Below are 23,639 nucleotides of genomic sequence, written 5' to 3' on the forward strand. Positions count from 1 at the left end.
TTGGGCATCACTTGTTGTGCTTGTGAAATACAAACATATTCATGGATTAGTGGAAAGTAAATGAATTTACAAAGAAAAATACCTACTTATTGTTGTAACAGATTTGTTATTGTATATCTATTTTAATATTGATGTTCATTTAAGTTAAATGTATGTTTTGAAATGTACATAACTTCCACTGTTAATCTGTATTGCAAAACTCCCTACAGTTGTAGAAAATTTTCGAGTGTAAGAATTGACAGTATATCTGTGTATGTAAACACTAGTGTATCGTTTATATTTCTGTGTAGGCTGACATTTCTAGCAACTCTCCTCACGCATATGAATGTAATCAACGCAATGCGCTAAGAGACAATACATATTATTGACTTTTTTAGTTGCTATACTATAAATCTCAGAAATTATAACTGTGATTAACACTCATTAATTGGGAACTTCAGATATTTGACCAGGAATGTTTACAATGGAGCAAACAAGACATTAATATTTTTTATGAAAACATTGTTCGTTCCTCTACATAAAAATTTTCTCAACCCACACCAGCCGTTTTTACATTTATATTATGAAAACATTGTATAACTTCAGCAGTAGAAAACTTTGCATATGGCCTGTGAAGAAAGATGAAATCAAAACTATTTAGTTCTAAACTATGTGAATTTATCTACTTGAACTTGAAATTAACTCGCTGATCATGAACCTTCATTAAAGTATCAAGGATGTTCTAGATTAGGCAGAAGATTCAATACTGTTTGTACGTTTGCAAAACTTTTGTACATATATACATATAAGTCTTTATTTGTAATAACCGTTATTATTTATCGTATACTGTATTATCATTTGTACAAAAAAATATATTTGTAATGAAAAAGAGACTGTGTATATCAGTCTTGTTGGCAAATGTCATAAATTAGATACATATTAACATTTAATTAATTTCTAAATTTAAATTATCACTCAACTCAATTTCAAACTATTTGAGATTGTAGTACCTAAAAACTGTTCAAAAATGACCTTACCTCAACTTAGGATCTTAAGAGTGGATACTGCCAAGTAGAAAAAGATAAAGTGAATATAAAAAAGACAGGTTTAGTCACAAGAAATGCATTGTGACAATTTGTCATGTTACCATCTGGATTTTATAATGCTTTGGTATATTCCAATGATTAATAGTGTGCTCTATCTGAACTACCGAAAAATCATACTTACCTATTAGATGACATCGTCACACATGGTTAGGCTTTATAATGCTTATGAAGGGCTAAGGATGGATCTGGAATGGTTGATAAAAGACAACACCTTAAATTGATTCCCGAAATGTGAATTATTTTCTGGGACACATAGAAAAGGAGTATCTTAATACCCATAGAGATTGACTTTGTCCAGAAGAACATGCATGAAGTAAGTGGACTTTTTGGATTGTGCTCTTACTATTGTTATTTTGTAAATTTATTCTCTGTCATAACTGTAAAATACGTTCAGAAGCCAAATAAGTTTTGGTGAACTGTTGATTGTGAACAACCATTAAAAACTGAAGAAGTAATTGACCACTACTCCAGCATTGGCATATCCAACTTTGAAGGTGCACTCGTTTTAGATATGTATGCAGAAAAAAAGATTTATTAAAAGAGAAAGAGCATGTGATTGTCTACTATAGCAATATAGTGAATCATGCAAAAAGTAAGTATTGTGCAATGCAAAAGGAGCTACAAAGTGTTGTTTTGACTGTGAACCACTTCCATCATTATATATATGTTTACCCTAGATATATTATGCAGTTTTGAAGTGACAATTGAATATTCATACTTAGAAGGCCATATAGCAAATTGGTTCCAAAATTGCCAGTAGTACAACATTAACATCGTATACTTCATATTAAGTAGGTGCTGAGAGGACTCATATGCTGTACTATTAATAATTAATGGTGCTGTTTACATAATCCAGAAGGATAGACAGTTCATGCCAAAGGTCATCCATAATGGTTGTCTTTGGAAGTATGTTGGTGATGAACTGATCAACTGGGTAAACTCAATTTTTAAACTTGTCATTGGAAATTCAACCTGCTACCTGCTTATAAGTTCAAACATCCTTATGAAGTGGGTTTATTCATATATGACCAACTTATAGATGCCATAACAGTCAAGAATATGAGAACAAGACTGAAGAAAATTAGATGTACATTCTTAAAAGAAGTGCTGCAATTCATAATTGTGTAAGACTGTAAATATAATAATATTACATCAAAATAATCATTTTTAAGGAAAGCTATATGAAATTCAGCATCACACTCTTACATGGGAACTATGTACCATTTCACTTACAAGAACTGTATGACTGTAAATGTGGGCATTGCTTGAGAACCCAAATTAGTTTTGTTTAACTGCTAATTGTGAAGTATTACAAAAACTAAAGAATGAATTTACCACTATTTTTGTAACCTTCCAACCAAGGACCATACAAATATCAAGTATTTGTTATAGACTTAACCAACAGGTTTGTAATGTTGCACCAGAAAGAAGTATCCAGCAAAAAGTTTGTGGAGACATAGATGTAATATTAGCTTCACAGCATATCATAGGAAATCAAGAGGGCCATAAACAAAGGAGTCACCAGTGAATTAACATGCTCATATATATATCTAGGAAAAACAACCTTAACAAAAGGATAGTCAGTAACAACAAAGTGCAAGATGCAATTCTATTTGTATTCCAAGGGCTTTAGAAGAGAAACCAACCAAAACGACTAGGTGAATACACAATTTAATGTTTTGTTATTGTTGTTTTTTGCATGAGTATTGTCAAAGAGATTTCACAATCCAGGAAGGGACTGTGTTGCAAACTATACTTTTAATTTTATGATTTGTTTGTTGACCAGAGGAAGGTGCAGGTCACTGATGATATAATGATACAGAATTTTGTGAAATGTCTAGAACACGACTTAAATCATAATTATGAGATGGTTTGAATAATTGTTTGAAGATAAAAATTTGAATCACTCATTTTCCTTTCGTCAAATAACGCTATGTGGATCTGGATTAGCTATCACATTCATTGAATTTATTTGTAAAATTATAAGTTGATTGATAATTTTAGGTGAATTCTAGTATCGTTTGATAGCTTTGAGGTCATTTATAACGTAGGCCTACAGCAATTTATAACAATGTAGCAGCGTTTATTCTTCTAAACATTAAAAGAAGAAATAAAGAATTGTTCCCCTCATGTGAATTGAACATTTAATTTTTTCACTAGGTAATTTAAACAAACCTACCATCACAAGAACAATATTACAATACAAGAAACAAAGGATGTTGCATTCATCTATCTTTGATTGACTTTCGTTATAACAAAGGTAAATTTTCATTTTGTTTTTCTATTGTGTTTGGTGTCTGTCTGTTTTGAATTTCGCGTAAAACTACATGAGGGATATGTGCGCTCGCCGTCCCTAATTTTGCAGTGCAAGACTAGAGGGAAGGCAGATAGTCATCACCGCCCACCGCCAACTCTTGGTCTACTCTTTTACCAACGGCTGAAAGGGCGAGCATATTTGATGCGACGGGGATTTGAACCCGCGACCGTTGAATTACGAGTCGAGTGCTTTAACCACCTGGCCATGTTTGGTGTCTCTCTTCAACACAGTCAGACACAGAAATTCAGGCTAAATTGTGCCTAACGTTTACTGTCATTATTGTCGTTATCTGTGACTATTATTCTTTATCGAAAGTTACGTTAATCCGTGCATAAGATTGTTTTTTGTTTGTTTGTTTTTGGAATTTCGCACAAAGCTACTCGAGGGCTATCTGTGCTAGCCGTCCCTAATTTAGCAGTGTAAGACTAGAGGGAAGGCAGCTAGTCATCACCACCCACCGCCAACTCTTGGGCTACTCTTTACCAACGAATAGTGGGATTGACCGTCACATTATACACCCCCACGGCTGGGAGGGCGAGCATGTTTAGCGCGACGCGGGCACGAACCCGCGACCCTCGGATTACGGGTCGCACGCCTTACGCGCTAGGCCATGCCGGGCCTACCGTGCATAAGAGAATATTAGAGAATAATGAATATCATTCTTGGCCAAATTCCTCAACAGAAAGCAACATCTAGATTTGAATTAGCATATAATATCTACAAGATTTGGCATGTACCGAATTATACTTTTAGAATTTTTCAAAAGTCATGATATAAAGTCTGTTTATATTTTCAGTTACAATAAATCCATGTAAGAGAATAAAAGTCAACCTTTTTTTTCTCCTCGTTATTATGTAATCTACCACATTTCAAAATAAACTCAGTATCATTCTATTTAGAAACTATGCAAAAGCTAAATTCTTTAACGAATTGTCTGTTCTCTAAAGGCCCGGCATGGCCTAGCGCGTAAGGCGTGCGACTCGTAATCCGAGGGTCGCGGGTTCGAGCCCGCGTCGCGCTAAACATGCCCGCCCTCCCAGCCGTGGGGGTGTATAATGTGACGGTCAATCCCACTATTCGTTGGTAAAGAGTAGCCCAAGAGTTGGCGGTGGGTGGTGATGACTAGCTGCCTTCCCTCTAGTCTTACACTGCTAAATTAGGGACGGCTAGCACAGATAGCCCTCGAGTAGCTTTGTGCGAAATTTCCAAACAAACAAACAAACAGAACTCTTCTCTAAACGTGTACTATTCTTTTACAATTGGGTCGACATGGCTCGGTGATTAGAGCGTTTAATTCGCGAGTTGAGGGTTGCGGGTTGAAATCCTCGTTCTACAAACCAGCTTGTTTTTTCAGTTGTGGAAATGTTCTAATGTGACTGTCAGCCCTACTATATGTTAACAAAAGAGTAACCCAAGAGTTGGCGGCGGGTGGTGTTGATAAGCTGCCTATTCTCTGGTCTTTTATTAGGAACGGCTAGCGCAGATAGGCTTCGTATAGTTTTTCACGAAATTCAAAACAGACCAAATCAACTTTTACAATTGAAATAATTTACTTTTGGGGTTTTTGTTGGCGAGAGTGAAAGAAAGCAGACGTATTTTTAATCTTAGCAAATTTATAACGAAAAATTGAGTGAAGAGCAAGTTTGTTGAGAACCTATTACTTCATATAATTCTATATGGGCTACTCACCATTTGAAGCTACGAGCCATACCGGCTGAAATGCCGAAGAAGCCCGGCAAGCCGACAGATGCAATGGTGTCGAGAATTGAAGTCCCTGTTCAATGTTCAACAAAAAGTAAGTCTAATGTAGGTGGCTTAACAGTAAATGAAAATATATATTTAAAAACCTTAATAGAACTGGCTAACGAAAAACTAAAAACTATAGCCTCCACAGTGGATGTTACTCAAATTAAAGCGAGGAAAAAGAAGAACAAAATATATAAAATAATTGAAGTAAATATAATATCTACTGCTGTCGACAATGAAGCTGAGGCTAAATTGTTAGACAATGAAAAACTAACAACTATTAACGTAAATGCTAAAAACCTCACTCTGGATATTGAAACTAACACAAATTCGGAACCAAACGAAACAAATTCTGACGACGAAGGCTTCACACTAGTGAAGACTAGAAGTCGGAAAAAACAAGAAAACAAACACAGGAACACACACAAAAAATGTATCTAAATTACCTATAACGCCATAATCATACAAGGCATATCAGGAAACTACAACCAACCACAACTAGCAAGAGAAATATTAGGGTGTAAACCTAAAATTAGCATTACTCGCTGACTTTAATAGATTACTGAAAGAATGGTCTTCAGACGCTTTTAAAACAGGAAACATAATTATACACTTACCTAGAGCTAGACCAACACCCAAATTTTTTTGTAATCAGGGGGTTGCACCACTCTATTAGCATAGAAGATATTAAGGATGAATTAATTGAACTAAACATAAAACACGTTTCAGTGGAACGAATAATTTCTAATATAACTAAAAAACCAACTAAGCTAGTTAAAGTAGTTACGGAAGAAACCCAAGAAATAACCCAGTTAATAAATAATGGTATCACATTGTGGTATCATACATACACAGTAGAACAAACCAAACACCATCCGTGGTTGTAACATAGTGTTACCAATGCCTAAGGTTTGGGCATGTAGCAGCAGCATGTCAAGCAACTGCGCGCTGTGTAGGCTGTGGAGAAAATCACCACATATCTCAATGTATCAAACTAAACCCCAAACCTAAATGCTGCAATTGTGGGGAAGAACACATAGCAAATTATAAAGGATGCCAAAAATACAAATCTATTAAGGCACACTTATACGAAATTAAAAATCCAAATATGAACAAGCCACAAACAAACAAAATCCAAGAACAATCAAAATCAACTACTATTCAAATACCACAAAACACAAACAAACTCATATGCTGTAGTAGTCAAGAAAACTTCATTCATGCAGGAAAACCCATCAACAAGTAATGAAGACCAACCTAAAGCAACTGAAGACACACACAAAATAACACCTATGAATATTGAAAATACACTAACCAATGTCATTACTTCTACCTTCTCTGAAATATTGACAATACACAAATCCAAGTAATGAAAACAGTCTAATAATCATTAAAATAGTTATGAAAAACATCGAAAAATACCTACCATAAATGTTAACATACATCATTAACTCTGTTAAACATGGATAAATTCACACTATTACACATCAATATCCAGGGTGCTATTGCTTCCAGCACCTCTCCCCGTTAAATTTGTACATCTGATCTTTAGATAAAATCAAATTTAAATAATAAAAAATAATAAAATAGTGCTAAAAAACAGCCACCTAGGTACTAGACTTAAAAATATGAAAGAAAAATATAAATGGACATTGCCCTGAAAAAGACCATTCTAAAGTTGATATTATTACATATTAATCAGTCAGTTCCAACAATGTATGGAAGGAGGAAGAAGCCTGGTGTACCTGACTCTCCTGCGTATAAACATATACCCAAACACCAGAGAAAGAGAGAGAGAGATAATTGAAATATAAACAAAATCCGAACTCATAGGTTTGTACGTTAATTAATTAAAATAAGTTTAATCGTTTTCTCGTATGGGGGGGGGGGGAATAAAGGAAAAAAAATGTGGTGCGTTTGTGTGTCTGTATGTTTTCTTATAGCAAAGCCTTATCGGGTTATCTGCTGAGTCCACCAAGGGAAAAAAAATGTAGTAGTAAAGCATTTAAGCTTTCGTTCGTACCCTATGTTTTATTATTGTGAAAGTCGTGTTGTCACGTGAGGGATAAGAATGATGTTTATAATGGATGAAAAGACAACAATTTGTACTTGAGTGTAGGTTACGTATTGTGTTTTGGAAGATATGTTCAGTTGTTACTGATGTAAGTTGAAAGTTTATACGTAATGTTATAATAATTTAGAAATTTTATTTAAATACATACAAGTCGTAATATTAACATTGCAATTTTCAGGAATGCAAATTGATCATGTTCACTTTAGCCATTCCCCCCTAAAATTATTTTCACTAATTTTTAGTAAAATTACAACTTAGATTTGCAAGGTTTTTGGTTTGCATTTCTCGTACAACACCGGACTCTTCAATTGGAATTTTACTTTAGTTTATACTTTTCAGTTTACTTATACGTAGCGCTATACAATTAATAACAGTATAAAATTTTACAATCTTACGAACAGTAGTAATGTTGAAGTAATAAACAAAACAATTCTTGTTTCAGTAATGGTATTTATACTTTTTAAAATTGTAACGTAAATAAGTGCTTATTTACATATACAAGGAACTTTTTTTTTTAAATAAAACAAACCATTAGTCTTTGTACTTAAATATATTACAATTTACAAATAGAAACTATTGAACAACGTTTACCTATGAATCCGTAGATATAACTCAAGATTACATCTATGTATTTTTCTTTTTTCTGATTACTATAAATATATCATTTAAGTTCATTAGTGTATTTTGGTGTATAGAATTAAAAGATATTTTAATATCACTGTTAAAAGCAAATAACCTCGTACATAACACCAAATTCTATTTTTTTTTTTTTCACTCGGCAGTTGATATTTTGAACATTTAGTGCAATGCTCCTGAGTTGAAGAAGCTGTGAAATGAAACATTGAATGTTTAATAATTTGGGGTTATAACTTTTTAATACGTCGTTTGTTTCTAGTGTTATAACTACAATAAATAGATAGGTTTGCTTGTATTGGTTTTACTGTAATATGTCAGTATGTGCATATTTAACAGTAATTGAAAAATACTGATAACTTTTAGCTACAAATGATTAATTACTATGGGAACAGCTCCAACAAAAAAAAAAAAGGGAATTATGATTTTTCTGGAATGCCATGGAAAAATGATTTTTTTTTGTCATTTTATATTGTTAAGTAAATCTTAAGTACTTTTTAATTTATTGTAATATATGTATATATGAGATATTGTAATGAATAGTTATGTTTTCAAAATATTAAGGAAATCTAAAGTTAGATTGTGACAAAATATAATTTGTGTGTGCTAATTTACAAGAAACCTCAAAATATCATTAACACCATTCCATTGTCATACTAATAACCTGCATTAAAAGACTTCCTGACACTGCCCCACATAAATAAAACAGCATGTGAGGAAATGGGTTATACCATAAAACTATACTTTCAAAAACTGCTTCTTAAGGAGTTTCACACTGTATAACACATCATGTAGATAGGATAAAGGGCTCATATTTCCTTGTGCTGTATTCTGAAGATAGTATATGATACAAGCTTAACATAAAGACAAGCTGTTTTTCAGATAAGACATGTTTTTTTGTTTGTTTCTAACAAGCAGTTTAGCAGGTAGAATCATTTTCCATTGACAGGAGTGGAGGAATACTTGTAATGTATCTTATGTTAGGCTTGCAATTAGGTTAAAATAAGTAATGTATATGAGATGCTTGTAGGCTCAGAGAAGTATGTGTACAGCCTCTGTTGACTTAGAAGTACATGTAGTGCAAATTTAGGTCTACGTCCACACTTGGAAGAATGTGGAGGTTTGTTTGTTTAGTTCTGTGTTACTTAATGGCATGATTTCTGACCGAACATGTTTTAAAAGTGTTCTTAATACAACACTGGGAAAATAATACAATATTTAAGCTGTGTTAATATATACTGGATTTCACTTTCTTTTTATATTTTGTTTTTAGTCTGATATTTTCAGTGTTTAGAACCTAATTCATTAGTTTTAGTATAAAGGGGTAATGTATATGTATGTATATATTGTGGTACTTATAAAAGAGATGTAATTTAGTATATGATTGTAATGATGGCCCTTATTTTTCTATCAAACTAGTGTTGACAGTTGCTGTTATTTAATGTATATGTGCACTATGTTCATATGCATGAAACATTAGATCATTTTTAACTTTTAGGCTCTGTCTTCCTGAATAATGGCTAGTGAGAAACCTTCTACATCTGAGAACATACATCAACCCTTACTTTCATCTAGCAAATACCACAGAACTCTCAAACAACGGAATACTTTAATTTGTATTCTTGTATGGGCAGTTGTTTTGGCTACAGTATGTGTTGTTATTAGTGTGTTTACAACAAGGCCATTCTATTCGTCAAGTGAGTGTTACTTTTGTATTAAGTTTGATTAATTTTTTACAGTAATTTGACACTTAAAAATAAAGATACATAAATACATTCTGCATATTTCTTTATATCTAAATACTGCTTTTTCTGTAGTCAAATGTATGTAAATCAACCATTTCTTAAATAATGTTACATTAAATATTAAGTGTAATTTATCTTGTTTGAAGTCTTTCTATATACATTTTGTTGATTTTACTTGCTATACTTTAATAATGTTATAAACTCGAATAAATAGTTTTTATGCTTTTCTTTTGTATGGTACATGTATTCATCTCTAAACAGAAGGAAAGGATATATAAAGTGAAATAAATAATTGTATATCTTTACAGCATTTAAACATTCCTAACTTAAATAAATTGTTATTGCAGATTATACCTACATGTAATATTTAAAAATCAGAAAGCAAACTAAGTACCACAAATTTAGCTGTCAAATCTTGGTAGAAGTATTTATTATTATGGAATTATGTTGAAGTATAACAGTTAACATTTCAGAACAGCTGAAATATTTATTTTTCTGTGTAGATGTACTTTCCCACACATACATACTGTAGTTTTGGTACATCTTCTTGAGTTTGAGATATGTGTAATAAATTATACTCATTGATTTCCTGTTTCAATACAACAGACATGTATTTATGTAATACAAGGATGAATGTTATCATCAAATAGTAATGATCAAATTTCTTGACAACTTATCGTAGGTTGGTGAAATTTTTTAAAAGTTGTTTTTACTTGTAAATGACTGCACTATCATGTGCTTACTAATATTAAAAATAAATTTCCGACTACCTGTTGTAAGCTATCAATGAATTTGAATATATGTGCATTTCATGTATATTTGAATATCCCCCATGGGGGAGGGGGGATTCATAAAGTATTACATTAACCCCACAATTTGAATTATTATGATAGCATTACAAGTGAAGAATTGCAAAAATAAAATAAGGTTTAAATATTTTTTTACAACATCATATTCTCAGTTCATAGATTTTGAGTTTCACAATGTGGTATTGTTTCTTTCCAAAACTTGCTTATATAACATACAAGTTTATACATGGATCTTATTTTGTAAAAATTAACCTCCAGCATAACTTGTTGGATTGGAACAAAATCTTGAAATTATAACTTAAAACGTAATAACTTTTTTGGTAAGATGGAAAGCTGGCATTTAAAGTGTTCTGCATCATCTTCAGTTGCACTTGCACATTCCAGAGTGTTGCATAGTTGTTAAATGAGCTATTTCACGTGTTTTTATGCAATTGTATCTTTTTATTAGTCATGAAACAGTCTTTTTCTTGAAATTGTAGATTTAAGTCTTCTATAATTTTTTTGTTTTAATATTACAGTCTAGGGGTCTTTTGTGCATCATTGCAACAATTTTCTCATAGTCTTATGTGTATACACAAGCAGCGAAAAAGGCATTTATTCCCGAGTAGTGTGTTATTACCTTTTGCTCTACAATTTCTAAACCATTATCAGGATTTTTAGGTTCCTAAATGATAATGCACCTGACAGTTTAGCTATTTTCCTTGTATGTGAACTTTTGATGCTTGCATTTCTCTATTCTAAAGGCAAATTTCATGTGATTTAATATGAATTGCCTTGGTGCACAAGATGGAGGGGTAAAATTAATTCATTATTACTGCTAGTGAACCACAGGTTTAAGAATCAGTCAACTACAGTGTGTGCTGTTGGTGTTATTTTTAGTCTCTGCTTCTTCCTCTCCTGTTGTTGGTCTACTACTACCACCTTATTATGATAGTCTACAGTGTCCCTGAGTGTACCATATTTCTTCTCCTTTCCACTTTCTCTAGTACAAAGTGTTGTGATACATCTGATATAAAAGTTACTCATAGTACAAGATTTGGAATGAATTATGTGAACATTGTGGATTTTCTGTAGACTGCTTTATGTCTATTCTCGGGAACCATGTGAGCATACTTTTCATAAAGTTTTTTTCACACTGAAGCCATTGATACATTGTTTGTATAGAGCCTTTCTTCAGTAAATCGTACAATCAGTCACTCAAATAAACATTGTTGATATATAAAAGTTCCCAGTTTTCCTTAGTTTCTTGAAATACAAAATTCTTGTCTGTGAAAGGTTTGAACTGGTTAAGCAAATGGTGTGTACAAAGAGTTTCTGTCCATTTTAATCTTTTAACCGTTAAGATGTTATTACTATTAGCTTCTGTTCTATGTATACAACTTCTATGAACAAAGATGATTCACCACATCTCTCTTTTGGAGGATGTAGCATATATTTAAATGACATAATTTCCATTCAAAGTAATTGTGTATGGTACCAAAACCATTTTTGTTGTTCTTTGGATACATGAGTGATGCAAGATTGTTTAAAACTTGATTAAAGCTGTGTAAAATTAATCTAGGATGCACAAGCTGTGTAAAATGTAAATGCCTATTTAAGACTCATTATAGGACATAGACATGATTATAGTGTTCAGAAACAGAGATAGTTCTAAGTAAAATGCACTTAAGTTACTATTTCCTACTCTTCCAGAATGAAGTTCAAACAGAGATAGTTCTAAGTAAAATGCACTTAAGTTACTATTTCCTACTCTTCCAGAATGAAGTTCAAATGAAAAAAACATACTTAAGTTAGGGATTGCAAATTATCTTTATGTATTAATTTCAGTTTTTCAGTCTTATAAGTAGAATAGATGTTATGCAAGTTTATATCACACATAATACTCTGTGGTTTATGTTAACTGTATATATAATCAAGAATAGTGTAATTTTATCATTTTAATAATTTTGTTTCTTTACAAATGTATATTTATGTCATGTCATATGTTAAACAATTATTCCATAGCACTTAACATATCTATTTCAAGAAAACCAATTTGTAGTAAACACATATAAAACGAAAAGTATGTTTTGTTTGTTTTTGCAACTGAGAATATCAGGCTAATTCTTGACAAAGCTTACTTTACAAAGTATTTTTTTGGTAAACCATTTGACTGTTTCACTCATTGAAATGGTTAAACTTCAACCTCAAAATTTGTGTGTGTGTGTGTATATTATGCTGAATTAAATTGAAATTAATATCTGTGTAAAATTTATTTTTATGCATTTTTATATCATTCCATCTACTATACATGTACAGACATTTTGAAGATTACAGTAATATCAATTTGGCTTCCAAATACTATTTTATTTAAATACAATTGAACTTTAAAAGTAAAATTGTTGTGTAGCATCAATACTTTTTCATGTTAATGTATTTTATTACTTGGGTTTTCTTCCTTCAGGATAGGAAATACTCATCTACCTTAATCTATTTTACTCTTTCTCACCGTAAATAGAATTGATTTTGTTTCTAAATGCTACATAATGTATAGTTCTTTCGCATTAATATAGTTTACCCCTGATAAAGAAGGGTTTACCCTTTGAAGGTGCTTAGATGATAGCTTTTTTGTACTAATGTCTTAAAATAGTTTTTTGAACCTGATTTTCTAAAATGTTACAAGAATGTCTAATATTTTTAGGAATTACAACATAAACTGAGTGAAGTAATACCATATGTACAGATTTCATCAAGTTACTTGACTTGTTGCAGAATTTTAATTTTACTATTATCTGATATTCTTCAGGATTTAAAGGAATTATTGATAATTTCAATTTATTTAAACTTTTTCATAAACATAGTATATATCACCTGCATCAAAGAACCTTCATAATTTTATGTTTTTTGTTGATTTTGAACATTTCTTTTATTTAGGTAATGTAAATTTTAAGTGAAATATTTTTAAGAAATACACACTAACCATTATTTAATTCTGTTGACAGGAATGTGTAACAGTGGATTAAAAAATATATTGTTCATTATTGTTGATGACTTAAGACCTACACTAGGATGTTATGGAGATAGAAGTATGATTACACCTAATATTGACCAGCTGGCTAGAAGAGGAATAAAATTTAATTGGGTATTTGCTCAGGTTTGTTGAATATTAGAACTTTGTATTTAGGCTACTTGTATATATCAAGGCTTATGTGAGCTGTGTTTTAAAGGTTTTCATTTTGTCTTCTAATTATATTAGTATACAAAAACTTCAGAACAGCCATCCATTTCCACATGCACAAAGGTAAATTTCTGATATGGTATGTTAAATCTTTTTGCATAAATAGCTATTTTTCGGTGATGATGAGAAAACCCATCTGTAGAGAAAAATATGTAAAAATGGCTGGTTTGGGTTGAGAAAATTTTTATGTAGAGGAGCTAAAACTAAGAAGGTCAAAACATTGTTTGCTCCTCTACATGAACAAATTTTCTCAACCCAAACCAGCCTTTTTTACACAAATAGCTATTTTTGTTTAGTGCTGCCTTCTATATGCAAAATATATATTTTCTCATGCCACAAGTCTTGAGCTCCCACATACTAGAGTTCAATGTTTCAACTGTCTTGTATGTAAATTATCACACGATAACCCTCCACTGATAGAAACACGAGACATCCTCCTGATGCATGTACTCCTATTCAATTCTACAGAATTATCATTTCTTGTTTTGCAATACTATTATTGTAACATTTTAAGTTTTTGCTTTCCAAGTTTTTGGTTTTCTTTTTCTGTAACTTTGTATTGATTTCTCTCAGCAAGTTTACTATTTATTATGCAATAGTGATATTTATACCTTGTGAGTTACTTTGAAGTGGAATTATTTTATATTTCTACCTAGTTAGGGATTTGTTACTTTTTAAAAAAAAACATTTTATTTATTTCTGCCAACACAGTTGTTTGTTTATTCATTTTGTGTTTTGAATTCCTAATTCTGAATTATCACTTTTGAAGTTGTATGTTCTTGTCAGCACATTTACACAGACTTAAGGTGGTTGTACTCCACTGGGGAGTTTCCAGTTTTACTTTGTTGGGACATTGCTAATTCAATGAACTGAATTTCATCAGGCCTTGACTTGAGTTTTGTCTGCCAACTTGGGAAAGATAAGATGTTTACTGTTGAGTTTATTAATATATTTATTGTAAATATATTATAACTTGTAGTTATAGTTGTATTTGTGTTCCATAACGTAAGTTTAATTAGATTAGTCAGTACTCGTGGTCTTTACTGTAAAACCTACTAGGCCTCTCTCAGTTTTTTTTTTTTTTTTTTTCAGACATATTTCACAATGTAACATTTTCCTTCTTCTGACATTATTTCATGATGAACATTTCTGTCTGTCTCTTGGAAATGGGTACTTGCAAGTCTTGCCCTAGAAAGGCCTTGATTATTTTTGCATTAGCTTGCCATCAGACAGATTTTTTTTTCTTTATTATATGTTCTTAGAGTCTCTGTGAATCCTGTCCATTTTATTCTCTACCTAGTTTTTCAGCTGTGTATACCTTATCAACTCTTCTGAAGATAATATTTAGGTTACACATCCTTTCTTAGGTGTTCGACTTATATGCAGGTATTTTTATGGGATACCTCCTCCTCCTTTTTTACATGTTGGGGCATCAGTCTTCTTCAGTTCTTTCCCTCAACATGTGGCTTCTTTGCTTTTTGGGTCTTTAATTTGGAGCTCTCGTCCTATCACTGCATGTATGGTGGTACCTTACACGGGTGTAAAGTTTGTCTTCCTTTCTTTTTCGATTTCCTCCATAAGTGTTTTGAGTTACAGTGGTGGTATATGGGATTGTTGTGGTTATATCCTTGGCTATCTCTCATTTTCTCTTATTGAGATGTTATTGCATTTTGAATGTTCTGGCCTGTTTCACAGTTGCAGAAGTTGACTGTATATGATTAGAATTCCTTTTGATATCAGATGTCAAGTTTTTGGATCAATAGCTCAAAGCTAATTCTCTTGGTACCCAGGAATTGGAATGTTTCAATTCTTTGGGCTTGAGTTTGAAGTAAAGACTGTATTATCCTCACATGGATGTAAGTATCCCACGAGGAGGTTTTGGTTGTAGTTAACTTGCTCAGTACAATCCATCCTGTTCTAGCCTCTCTACATCCAAAGGTGCATCTTTGTTACCCATTTTACTCACTTTGGGATTGAGTTACAAACTCTTTTTTTCTGGTTAAGATCTCTTTCTTACCACATTCTTTCCAACTCAGATGTGTTTCTCTCCTTTTTTGCTCTAGTATCTTGCACGTTCTACACGTGGGTGAAAAGTATACCTCGCTGAAGTGTTGCAGTTTCCCCTCTTCAGATCTGATCTCTCATCTATGGAGATATCCTTTGGACTCTTTTGGAGATGTACAGCTGTTCTTTCCCTTTTGCCAGTACTTTCTCCTAATCACTGAGAGATTCAAGCTAATCTTTGGTGTAGAGGTGAATACCACAACATAAGTTATAATTATCCTGTAATGAAAAAGTATTTCTGACAGATACTTTCCTCTACTCCCATTTCCCATACTTTGAAATGGTAGTTTGCTAGAGGTGAATAGAGGGAGTCACATGCATTTACTATCCTCCTTTTGGTGGAGATGAGATGCATGATGATTTACACAAGACACATTAGAATTACTTGATTTCAATATGGGGAAGCAGAAGGCTTCTGGCATATGTAAAGAAGGTAGTACTGAATGGAAATACCTAATCTTGTGAGGAAGGGAAGTACGTATTGGAAATAGATTTTTGGTATAGGAAAGATAGAACTTTTCTGTGAATGCAACATTAAGTGGGTGCTTTGCACCTACTTACTGAATTTGAGAATATTGCATTTTTACATAGCACAGATTGTCCTTATTTAGTATTGCATAGATATTTGGAACAAACTTTTTATATATCTTCACTGTGATCATTTTATAATTACTACTGCTTTTTTTTATTTAATGGTGATTAATAAAAAATAATAATAATAAAAGTACGGAATAATTATAAATTTTAATGAATCGTACATTTAATGTTTTTAGCTTCCCTCCAAAGCAAGAACAGATTAAGGGCAACTGAAAAGACATTTAAATGAAATATTTACTCAAAACCCTTTTACTTAAAAACAATTCTCACTTTGATGTTAACAATTTCTCACTTTGGACTTTAAACCCTGTAAGCAAATTATTTACTTTACCTTAATATTTATTTAAATTTTAAAAAAGTTTTCTTCTAGATTTTTTAATTGCAAAGACTTTGATCAAGTCCTCAAAATTAATTTGACGTAACAAGTCTGCTTCTATACTTAGCAGAGACAAGACTTTTAGCCTGTTTTGTCGCATAATTGTTATGTTGAGTTTTTTAATATGCTTGAGTTGAGAAAATGAATGCTCACTTGTGCAATTTGTGACCATTAATGTTAAAAATATATGCAATGTAATGTCTACGTTTGAAAACACACATTCAGTTTTGTCTTTTGAAATTATTTTATAAAGTTCAATATGACTGAGTCTGGTTTTTACAGTTTTTGTTGCACCAAACTTGTGGTGCACAAATGGGAACTACTGAAGCTCGGGAGAGAGACTAATGTCTAAGTCCTCTGGGAAAGCTTTTGGAAACAATGAGAGTACCTTTCAGTTTCAGCAGATGAAGTGTCATCATTTGGCACATCACTTAGGAAAGAAAATCTGTTTACTATATCTTTGTACACCTCTCCTCTTCTTCTCATCTGGGTGTTTAGTTTGTCAACAATTGTGCAGAAGGTGCTCATACAAAATGTATCTCTGGCATTGAGATCTACTTCTTGTGCATCTCTGTCATTGAGTACCTTCTTTCTGATACGTTTGTGAGTTTGAGCTCCACTGTAATCAACATTTGGTAGTATTTCCTTTGCAACTGCTTCAAATCATTGAAAGCCATCCCTTAAAGTGCATTGTGGGTCAGCTAATGACCCTTACAGATCTGTCCATGTTTTTAAGTTCACATTCTCATTTTGCAAAACTTGACTTCCTTTATGAAACATTTGCAAAATCTTATCCCACATGGCCAACATCAAAACAAATTCTTGCTCTTGCATTTTATTTGCAATATTGTCTGCTTCTCTTCTAGTGTCTCCTTTTTGTGACTGGTCTTCAACTTGACATTCTAAAGCTTCCAGAATCTTAAAGAAAGACTTTAAAATTGCACATAACATGTGCCTACCATCTTGTATCAGAGAGTGACTTTAATATACTTTCATTTCCAAGACAAGCTTTAAGAATTTTCCACCTGCTGGTAGAGGCTGAAAAAATGCATAGAACAGATGAGTTGTAGAAAAAAAATTAACTGCTACTTGACAGTAGTCAAAAGCAGTTTATCCTACCAGATTTAGTGGATGGGCTGCACAGGGCACATAACCCTTTTGCAAATTAATTGAAACAAGATGGAAAATTATGCTTTTTTTTTTTCAATTTTTTGCATATTATTTCTGAGAATCCAAAAATTATTGCAAATTAATACATGATATGACTGCCTTTATTTTACAGAAGATCATTAATCCGCGTTGGCATCGAGTCCATGAGTTGACTGCAATCTTTACTAATTTTTGGATCATGGTATTACACCTCAATTATGGCCTCAATTAGCTTATCTTTCGTAGTACAGTCTTTTCCCTGAAGTCTTTCTTTACAAATTGCCCAAAGCTTTTCAATAGGATTTAAGTCCAGAGAGTTTCCATGCCAGTCAAGCACCTTTTATTCACGTTGTAGTCATAAAATTCTTTACAAGTTTCGATGTGTGACATGGAGCCAGATCTTGCTGAAAAATGCCAGATCCATCTGGAAATCTCTTTTTTTCAATTCTGGAACAACTCTTTTTCTGCAAAACTTCGATGTACTGTGGTCCTTGCATCATACCTACAACGATATGTAAACCTCCGATGCCATAGTAGCTGAAAAAGCCCCAAAACATCTTCTTCAAGAAATGTATTACGAACTGATTGATGTGAGATTCTCGAAGTTTCTCACCTGGAGATCTGCAAACATCCAGATTTCTTTGACCCTGTACAAAGAAATGAGTCTCGTCACTGAATAATGCCTTCCTCCATTGTTCTTGCGTCCAGTTCTTGTATTTCAGACCCTATTGATACCATTTTTTTCTTCATTGAGTTGGTAAGAAGTTGTTTTTTGACTGGTCTCCTTGCCCTTCTAACACAATTTCGAATAATGTAATATTTCTCAAAATTTCGTCATATATCCCAAAAATAGATCAACCATACTGCAAAACACAGCTACTGATGCCGTCTGTGTGAAAAAATGACTATTAAAGGAAATCAGATGTCCAGCGAGCGTACACCGGCCGCCATGCTAAAAATATTGTAAAATGACCATTTGTTTCAATTAATTTGCACAAGGGTGTATATGTCAAACTTATTTTCTTTTAAATGTTTTGCTGCATCCATTTATAATGCCCAGACACGTTAGCAGCATTGTCATAAGACTGACCCTTACATTTTTTGAAAAATTAAGTTTGCAAACTTCATTGTAAGTACTGCAATACCTGGTTTGCCATTTCCTCATTGGTGTGGCTTTTCAGTTCCAGAAAGGTTATAAAGCATTCAGTAGGCTGCCCATCTTTTAAGTATTGATTACAACACTTAACTATCTGTATGTGATATATTTGGCATCGAGTCAACTGACAAGCTAAAAGAACCAGAAGAATTTACTTCATCAACAGTGCACGCATGGATCTTCTGAGCCAGTGGTTCAATGAGTTCTTCACAGGTGGTTTCAAACAAGTTAGTTTCCTTTTCTAGGATTTCCATATTTCAAAATGTGCCTTACAAAAATGAATCAAACTGACTTATGTGCTCAGAAAGCCCTAAAATATTCTCATTCTTCAGTGAACCAAATTTTTCATTTGTTCCTCGAAAAGCCAGGCTGCATTCAGCTAACATACGAATAATGGCTGTTACATGCTCAATACATATTCCCAGTAATTGCACTCTCATTTGTTTTTCTAACTCTTGTCAGAAGCCTAAACTTTGTCTGCTAGTTAAGTATTTTAGTATAGAATCTCTGTGAGTGGTGCTTCTTTCATGATGATCAATTACAATAGTATTTCACCAGCCTCTGAACCCTTGTCTTTCAACAAAACGCAAGGAAAATTTAGGTGCATAAAGTTTACACAAAAAGCAATAAACTGACCCTCTTGATGATGAATGCAATAACCACTCTCTCTTGTATTGCTTACCATTGGCTTTTACCCCAAAGAAAAGTTTTTACAAACAGTATCTCATTGGTTTGCCACAATTGAAAGTCCAGCATGATTTGCCAAATGGCTTGTTATGGTGTTGACAGTCTGTGCCTCTACAATACCTGTCTTGCAGAGCAACTTTCATCAACATTAACATTAGATATCAGGAAAATTTACAGGCAAAGTGAGGTCAGTTGTGAGACTTGGGCCAGTTGAGCCAACCTGTAGCATCTCAATTTTATCATGATATTCTGACCTTGAAATGGACAAAGTGGTACTTGTAGGTGTGGAGCTTGGTTCAATTTCAATCTTATCAGAGTCAGATGCAGTATAAGTGACTTCTGATGGTAGAGATGGGTTTTGATTTGAAAGATCATGCTGTGTAAGTTGAGTGAAAAAAATTAGACAGCTTTCCAATCTTGGCCACTAAATCCAAAGCCTTTTGTTAGTTCTTTTTTTGCCAGTTTTCTCTTTTGTGCACCACTTAATTGAACATATTTCATCTTGAAGTCTGAAAAATACAGCAACATAAAAAAAAAAAGAAAAAAGAATATAGATCATATATAGTTATAGTGATTAGAAAAATACTAAAATTCATAAAGAAAAACATTGGTAAGACCATCAAACATACTAAACTCTAGGTCTACATTTAGACAAATATTTTCAGAGAATTATGTTAGGACCTGGGTCCATCAGCACATAAACATGAGTTCATAAATGCCGTTATTAATTTGATGCATTCTGATTGGTTGAAAACCATTCAAGACTGGCTTCAATCCACCTTAGGAGAATTGGTTTTCAGACATTGCAAAAGTTTCATTAAAGTTGTTGCTATGGTAGCTGTATGCAAGAAGCAATGTCAATGGTAATATGCAAATCCATTGTAAGCCATAAAGTATTCCAAAACAATTTGTGATCAACAGCACATACTGTAGTAGCCTACATACACAGTGATCATTCTGTACTGGTACACATACATAACATATAATCAATTGTAAAATGTACTGCTTATTGAACTACTAAATACTGGTTTAGGCCTAGGCTAAAGTACCTTAATCCTAATCAAATATCTAAAAAATGAGTTGTAACCTTAACTTTGAGCTCAGTTTTCATCTGTGGACTTTAGATGAGCCAAGAAACCATACATCAACAAAATAGGCATATGTCTGAAACTTTATCTGCATGCCTAACATTATTGTCACTCAGTTCTCAGGTAACAGCACTAAAGTTAGGCTGAATGCTAATGCATTGCAACTGAGACAACTAACGTTAAGCCTAGTACTCCGTACTGACCTTGCTCACATGAACTTGTTCAATTTCTGCACTTTTTCAAACAATCCTAAATTGATTTTGTTGATTTGTTGGTTCTTTACAGTATCTTGTAAAGATATCTTGTACACATTTGTCACCAATTTGCTTGACTTATGTTTCTGTGCTATTATACTCTTATGTTTCTGTAGATGTGACCTGAATAAAGCAGTAAAAGATAAAACAAAACAGTTCTACTGCCTATAATGTCATATAAATAGCCACAACAGAATTTATGATTGAGAAAAATATTTCATCTTCAAGATCAGACATCATAACACACAATCATCTTTTATCTGAAGTTTTATCTACATTTTGTACTGCTCTTTACTGTCATCATTCACAAATCAATGACTTTTTACTTAAAATACATAGTTTAGTAGTATCTTGAAACTTTAGTCTCTCAACAAGTCAAGAAAAGTTTTTTTTTTTTTTATCAATGCAGAGTTAAGTTGAAGACAGCAGGTTAGGACAATTACAAAAACAATTGACTAATGTTGAGTATGGCAGTGAAAGAGTTAAGGAAATGATAGCTAGGGGAAAAGGTCTGTGGTGACCTATCCACGTGCTCACTTTGCTTAATGGCTGCTCCAAAGTTTACCAATTGATAAAAGTGATCCTTTGATAGTTTTGAAACAAATTATAAAAGTCATAAGTAGATGATTAATGGTATTATTTCTTTCCTACAAATGTATACAAAACCAACAAAACTCAGTGTTATTGAGTGTATTTAATGGAAGCATAAAAGAATTATAATCATAATATTTATTTTTATTTATAATATGTAATTGTATGTAAATTGACTAACTTTTTACCGTGGTACCTAGTTACATAAATTAAGTCCAAGCACATAGTAAGCAGAACAAACCTTGTAAATTCTTATTGTTTTGTGACTCAAAATGCTATGTAGTAGAAATTGCAAAACCTAACTACAGATGTTTAAATTTGTAATTTTTAATATATATTCAGTGTTTTTTCTGAAGAGATTGTTCATTTTAAAAATCCAAAATAGGTTTGTAAAGAAATGAGGATGAAACTAAAATTTTGCTAGTACTTGCTGGTGCTGAGTACCAGAACATTTCTTTAGCCAGTCTTAGAACCATCTTTTCTGTTTCCATAAAAAGTTATTTTTTTTTCTTGAAAATAGGTCCACTTTACTCAGCTGAATACTTTACTTTAAAAAAAAAATTGACCCTTATTCTATAAATGACATCAAAATAGTGTTAAATTTATCACAGAATGAAACTGTTTTTAAAATTCTCAAGCAAATCAAATTTTTTGTTATTATGGAGTTTACAGAAGCACAGCTGAGGGGTAAGGTGGATTGCATAACAATGCCAGTAGTCTTAAAAGTCTAAATGGTCTACTCTCTTTTGAATTAAAACAAACTTAATTGTAAATCAGTTAAGTTCTTTGTCTAGAATAAAAGGTCGACATATTTTGTGGAATGATTCCCTTTTCCTGTACTCTACTGATGACAATGTTGCTGCTGGTTTTGTAGTTTTGAATAACTTTGGTGTCTTTAGTTGTAAAAAGTAGACGTTGCAACATGGACTATATTTTTAAAGAAATCTCTCTTAAGCAGTAAACAATTTGCACCTGAAATAAAAACATTATTTTGTTGGAATTTATAATTTGAAGGATTAATTAAAGAGGTTTCTATATTTGGTCAATGTACAATGTTTATAGTTTCGTTTATTTTCAAAAATAGGTTTTTATGGGTGAAAAAAAATTAAGGGCTCATCTAATGGAAAAGCTCGACTGCTATAGCCAGTTTTTATTAAGTTTGTTCTGTTTTATTGACAGATTGAATTTGGAGCAACTGAGAAACATACAAGTCAACATTTTCTTCAACTGTTTTTTAATCTGCCGAAAAAAGTGGAGCAGACATGAATAAATGTTCTAAAGTAAATTAAAAAAAGCTAACTTCTAGAGTGTGTTTAAGATATTTATTCATCAAAAGATTTTATATTTTTGTAACAGTGGCTTTATTTTTCACTGACAATAATCTTGTATAACAGTATATGACAATTCACGCAGTTAAGGAATTCAAAGCAACTTTGGTTTTGTTTTAGTAAATTTTTCAATAAGAATGAAAGTGTGATATTGTATAATACTGTCCTCAGTTCTTTCTACATCCACAATATTTTGTAAGAATTTGTTAGTTGAACTCTAATTTCTTCATGAAACTGAACTTTTTATAATTTTTACAAAATATAGTAAACATTTTGCTGGATTGGATCTGCTATTTTCTGTATAATAACCATTATATTTTATTAAATTTAACTATGAAAATGTATGTATATTTAAATTGTACATTTATTCTTAATGTCTAACAGCAAGCTGAATGTGGCCCAAGTAGGACATCCTTGCTTACTTCTCGTCGACCTGACACTACGTTTACCTATGATCAACATACTTGCTGGAGAACTTCTGCTGGGAACTTCAGAACTTTACCACAACATTTTAAAAAGTCTGGATATTACACTGTCAGTGTTGGAAAAGTTTTTCATCCAGGTATGAAGCACTCCTCTTTTAAGAAATTATTTTAATACTACATAATATGTTTTTAACAGTGTACTTTACATAGAATTATTTTTGATTAATTTGTACACTGAGATTAATATTTGCTAGAAAGTAATTTTCAGTTATTTCTATAAAAAATTAGTAAAAAAAAG

General features: G+C 32.3%; 2 protein-coding genes and 1 long non-coding RNA gene across 12 annotated transcripts in view; 1 reads left to right on the forward strand and 2 right to left on the reverse strand.

Annotated features, from left to right (window-relative positions):
• The window catches only part of LOC143253220 (uncharacterized), a 32,339-nt gene extending 25,647 nt beyond the window's left edge, over positions 1 to 6,692 (reverse strand). The window contains exons 1-3 of the long non-coding RNA XR_013029451.1: positions 6,575 to 6,692; positions 5,092 to 5,176; positions 1,207 to 1,270 (exon numbers count right to left, since the gene is read on the reverse strand). This is a non-coding gene — a long non-coding RNA (uncharacterized LOC143253220). The remainder of the gene's footprint in view (positions 1 to 1,206; positions 1,271 to 5,091; positions 5,177 to 6,574) is intronic.
• Positions 6,693 to 6,829: 137 nt separating this feature from the next.
• Positions 6,830 to 23,639, forward strand: part of Ids (iduronate 2-sulfatase) — a 34,728-nt gene continuing 17,918 nt past the window's right edge. For 4 of the 10 annotated variants that reach the window (XM_076506696.1, XM_076506699.1, XM_076506702.1 and 1 more), the window contains exons 1-4: positions 7,110 to 7,310; positions 9,354 to 9,552; positions 13,391 to 13,542; positions 23,301 to 23,478. In XM_076506696.1, coding sequence (XP_076362811.1) covers positions 9,372 to 9,552; positions 13,391 to 13,542; positions 23,301 to 23,478 — 511 coding nt within the window. In that variant the 5' untranslated portion in view covers positions 7,110 to 7,310; positions 9,354 to 9,371. Of the gene's footprint in view, positions 6,982 to 7,104; positions 7,311 to 8,568; positions 8,976 to 9,353; positions 9,553 to 13,390; positions 13,543 to 23,300; positions 23,479 to 23,639 lie in introns of those variants that run through there. The other 6 variants (XM_076506697.1, XM_076506700.1, XM_076506705.1 and 3 more) reach the window with 5 other exon arrangements.
• Positions 18,980 to 22,064, reverse strand: LOC143254448 (uncharacterized). The gene is made up of 3 exons (XM_076509635.1): positions 22,016 to 22,064; positions 19,528 to 19,656; positions 18,980 to 19,365 (listed from the first exon to the last, which is right to left on the reverse strand). The coding sequence occupies exons 1-3, from the start codon at positions 22,062 to 22,064 to the stop codon at positions 19,238 to 19,240; spliced, it is 306 nt and encodes a 101-aa protein (XP_076365750.1). The 3' UTR covers positions 18,980 to 19,237.

Source organism: Tachypleus tridentatus, chromosome 6 (assembly GCF_004210375.1).
Source record: "Tachypleus tridentatus isolate NWPU-2018 chromosome 6, ASM421037v1, whole genome shotgun sequence".
Lineage (NCBI taxonomy): Eukaryota > Metazoa > Arthropoda > Merostomata > Xiphosura > Limulidae > Tachypleus > Tachypleus tridentatus.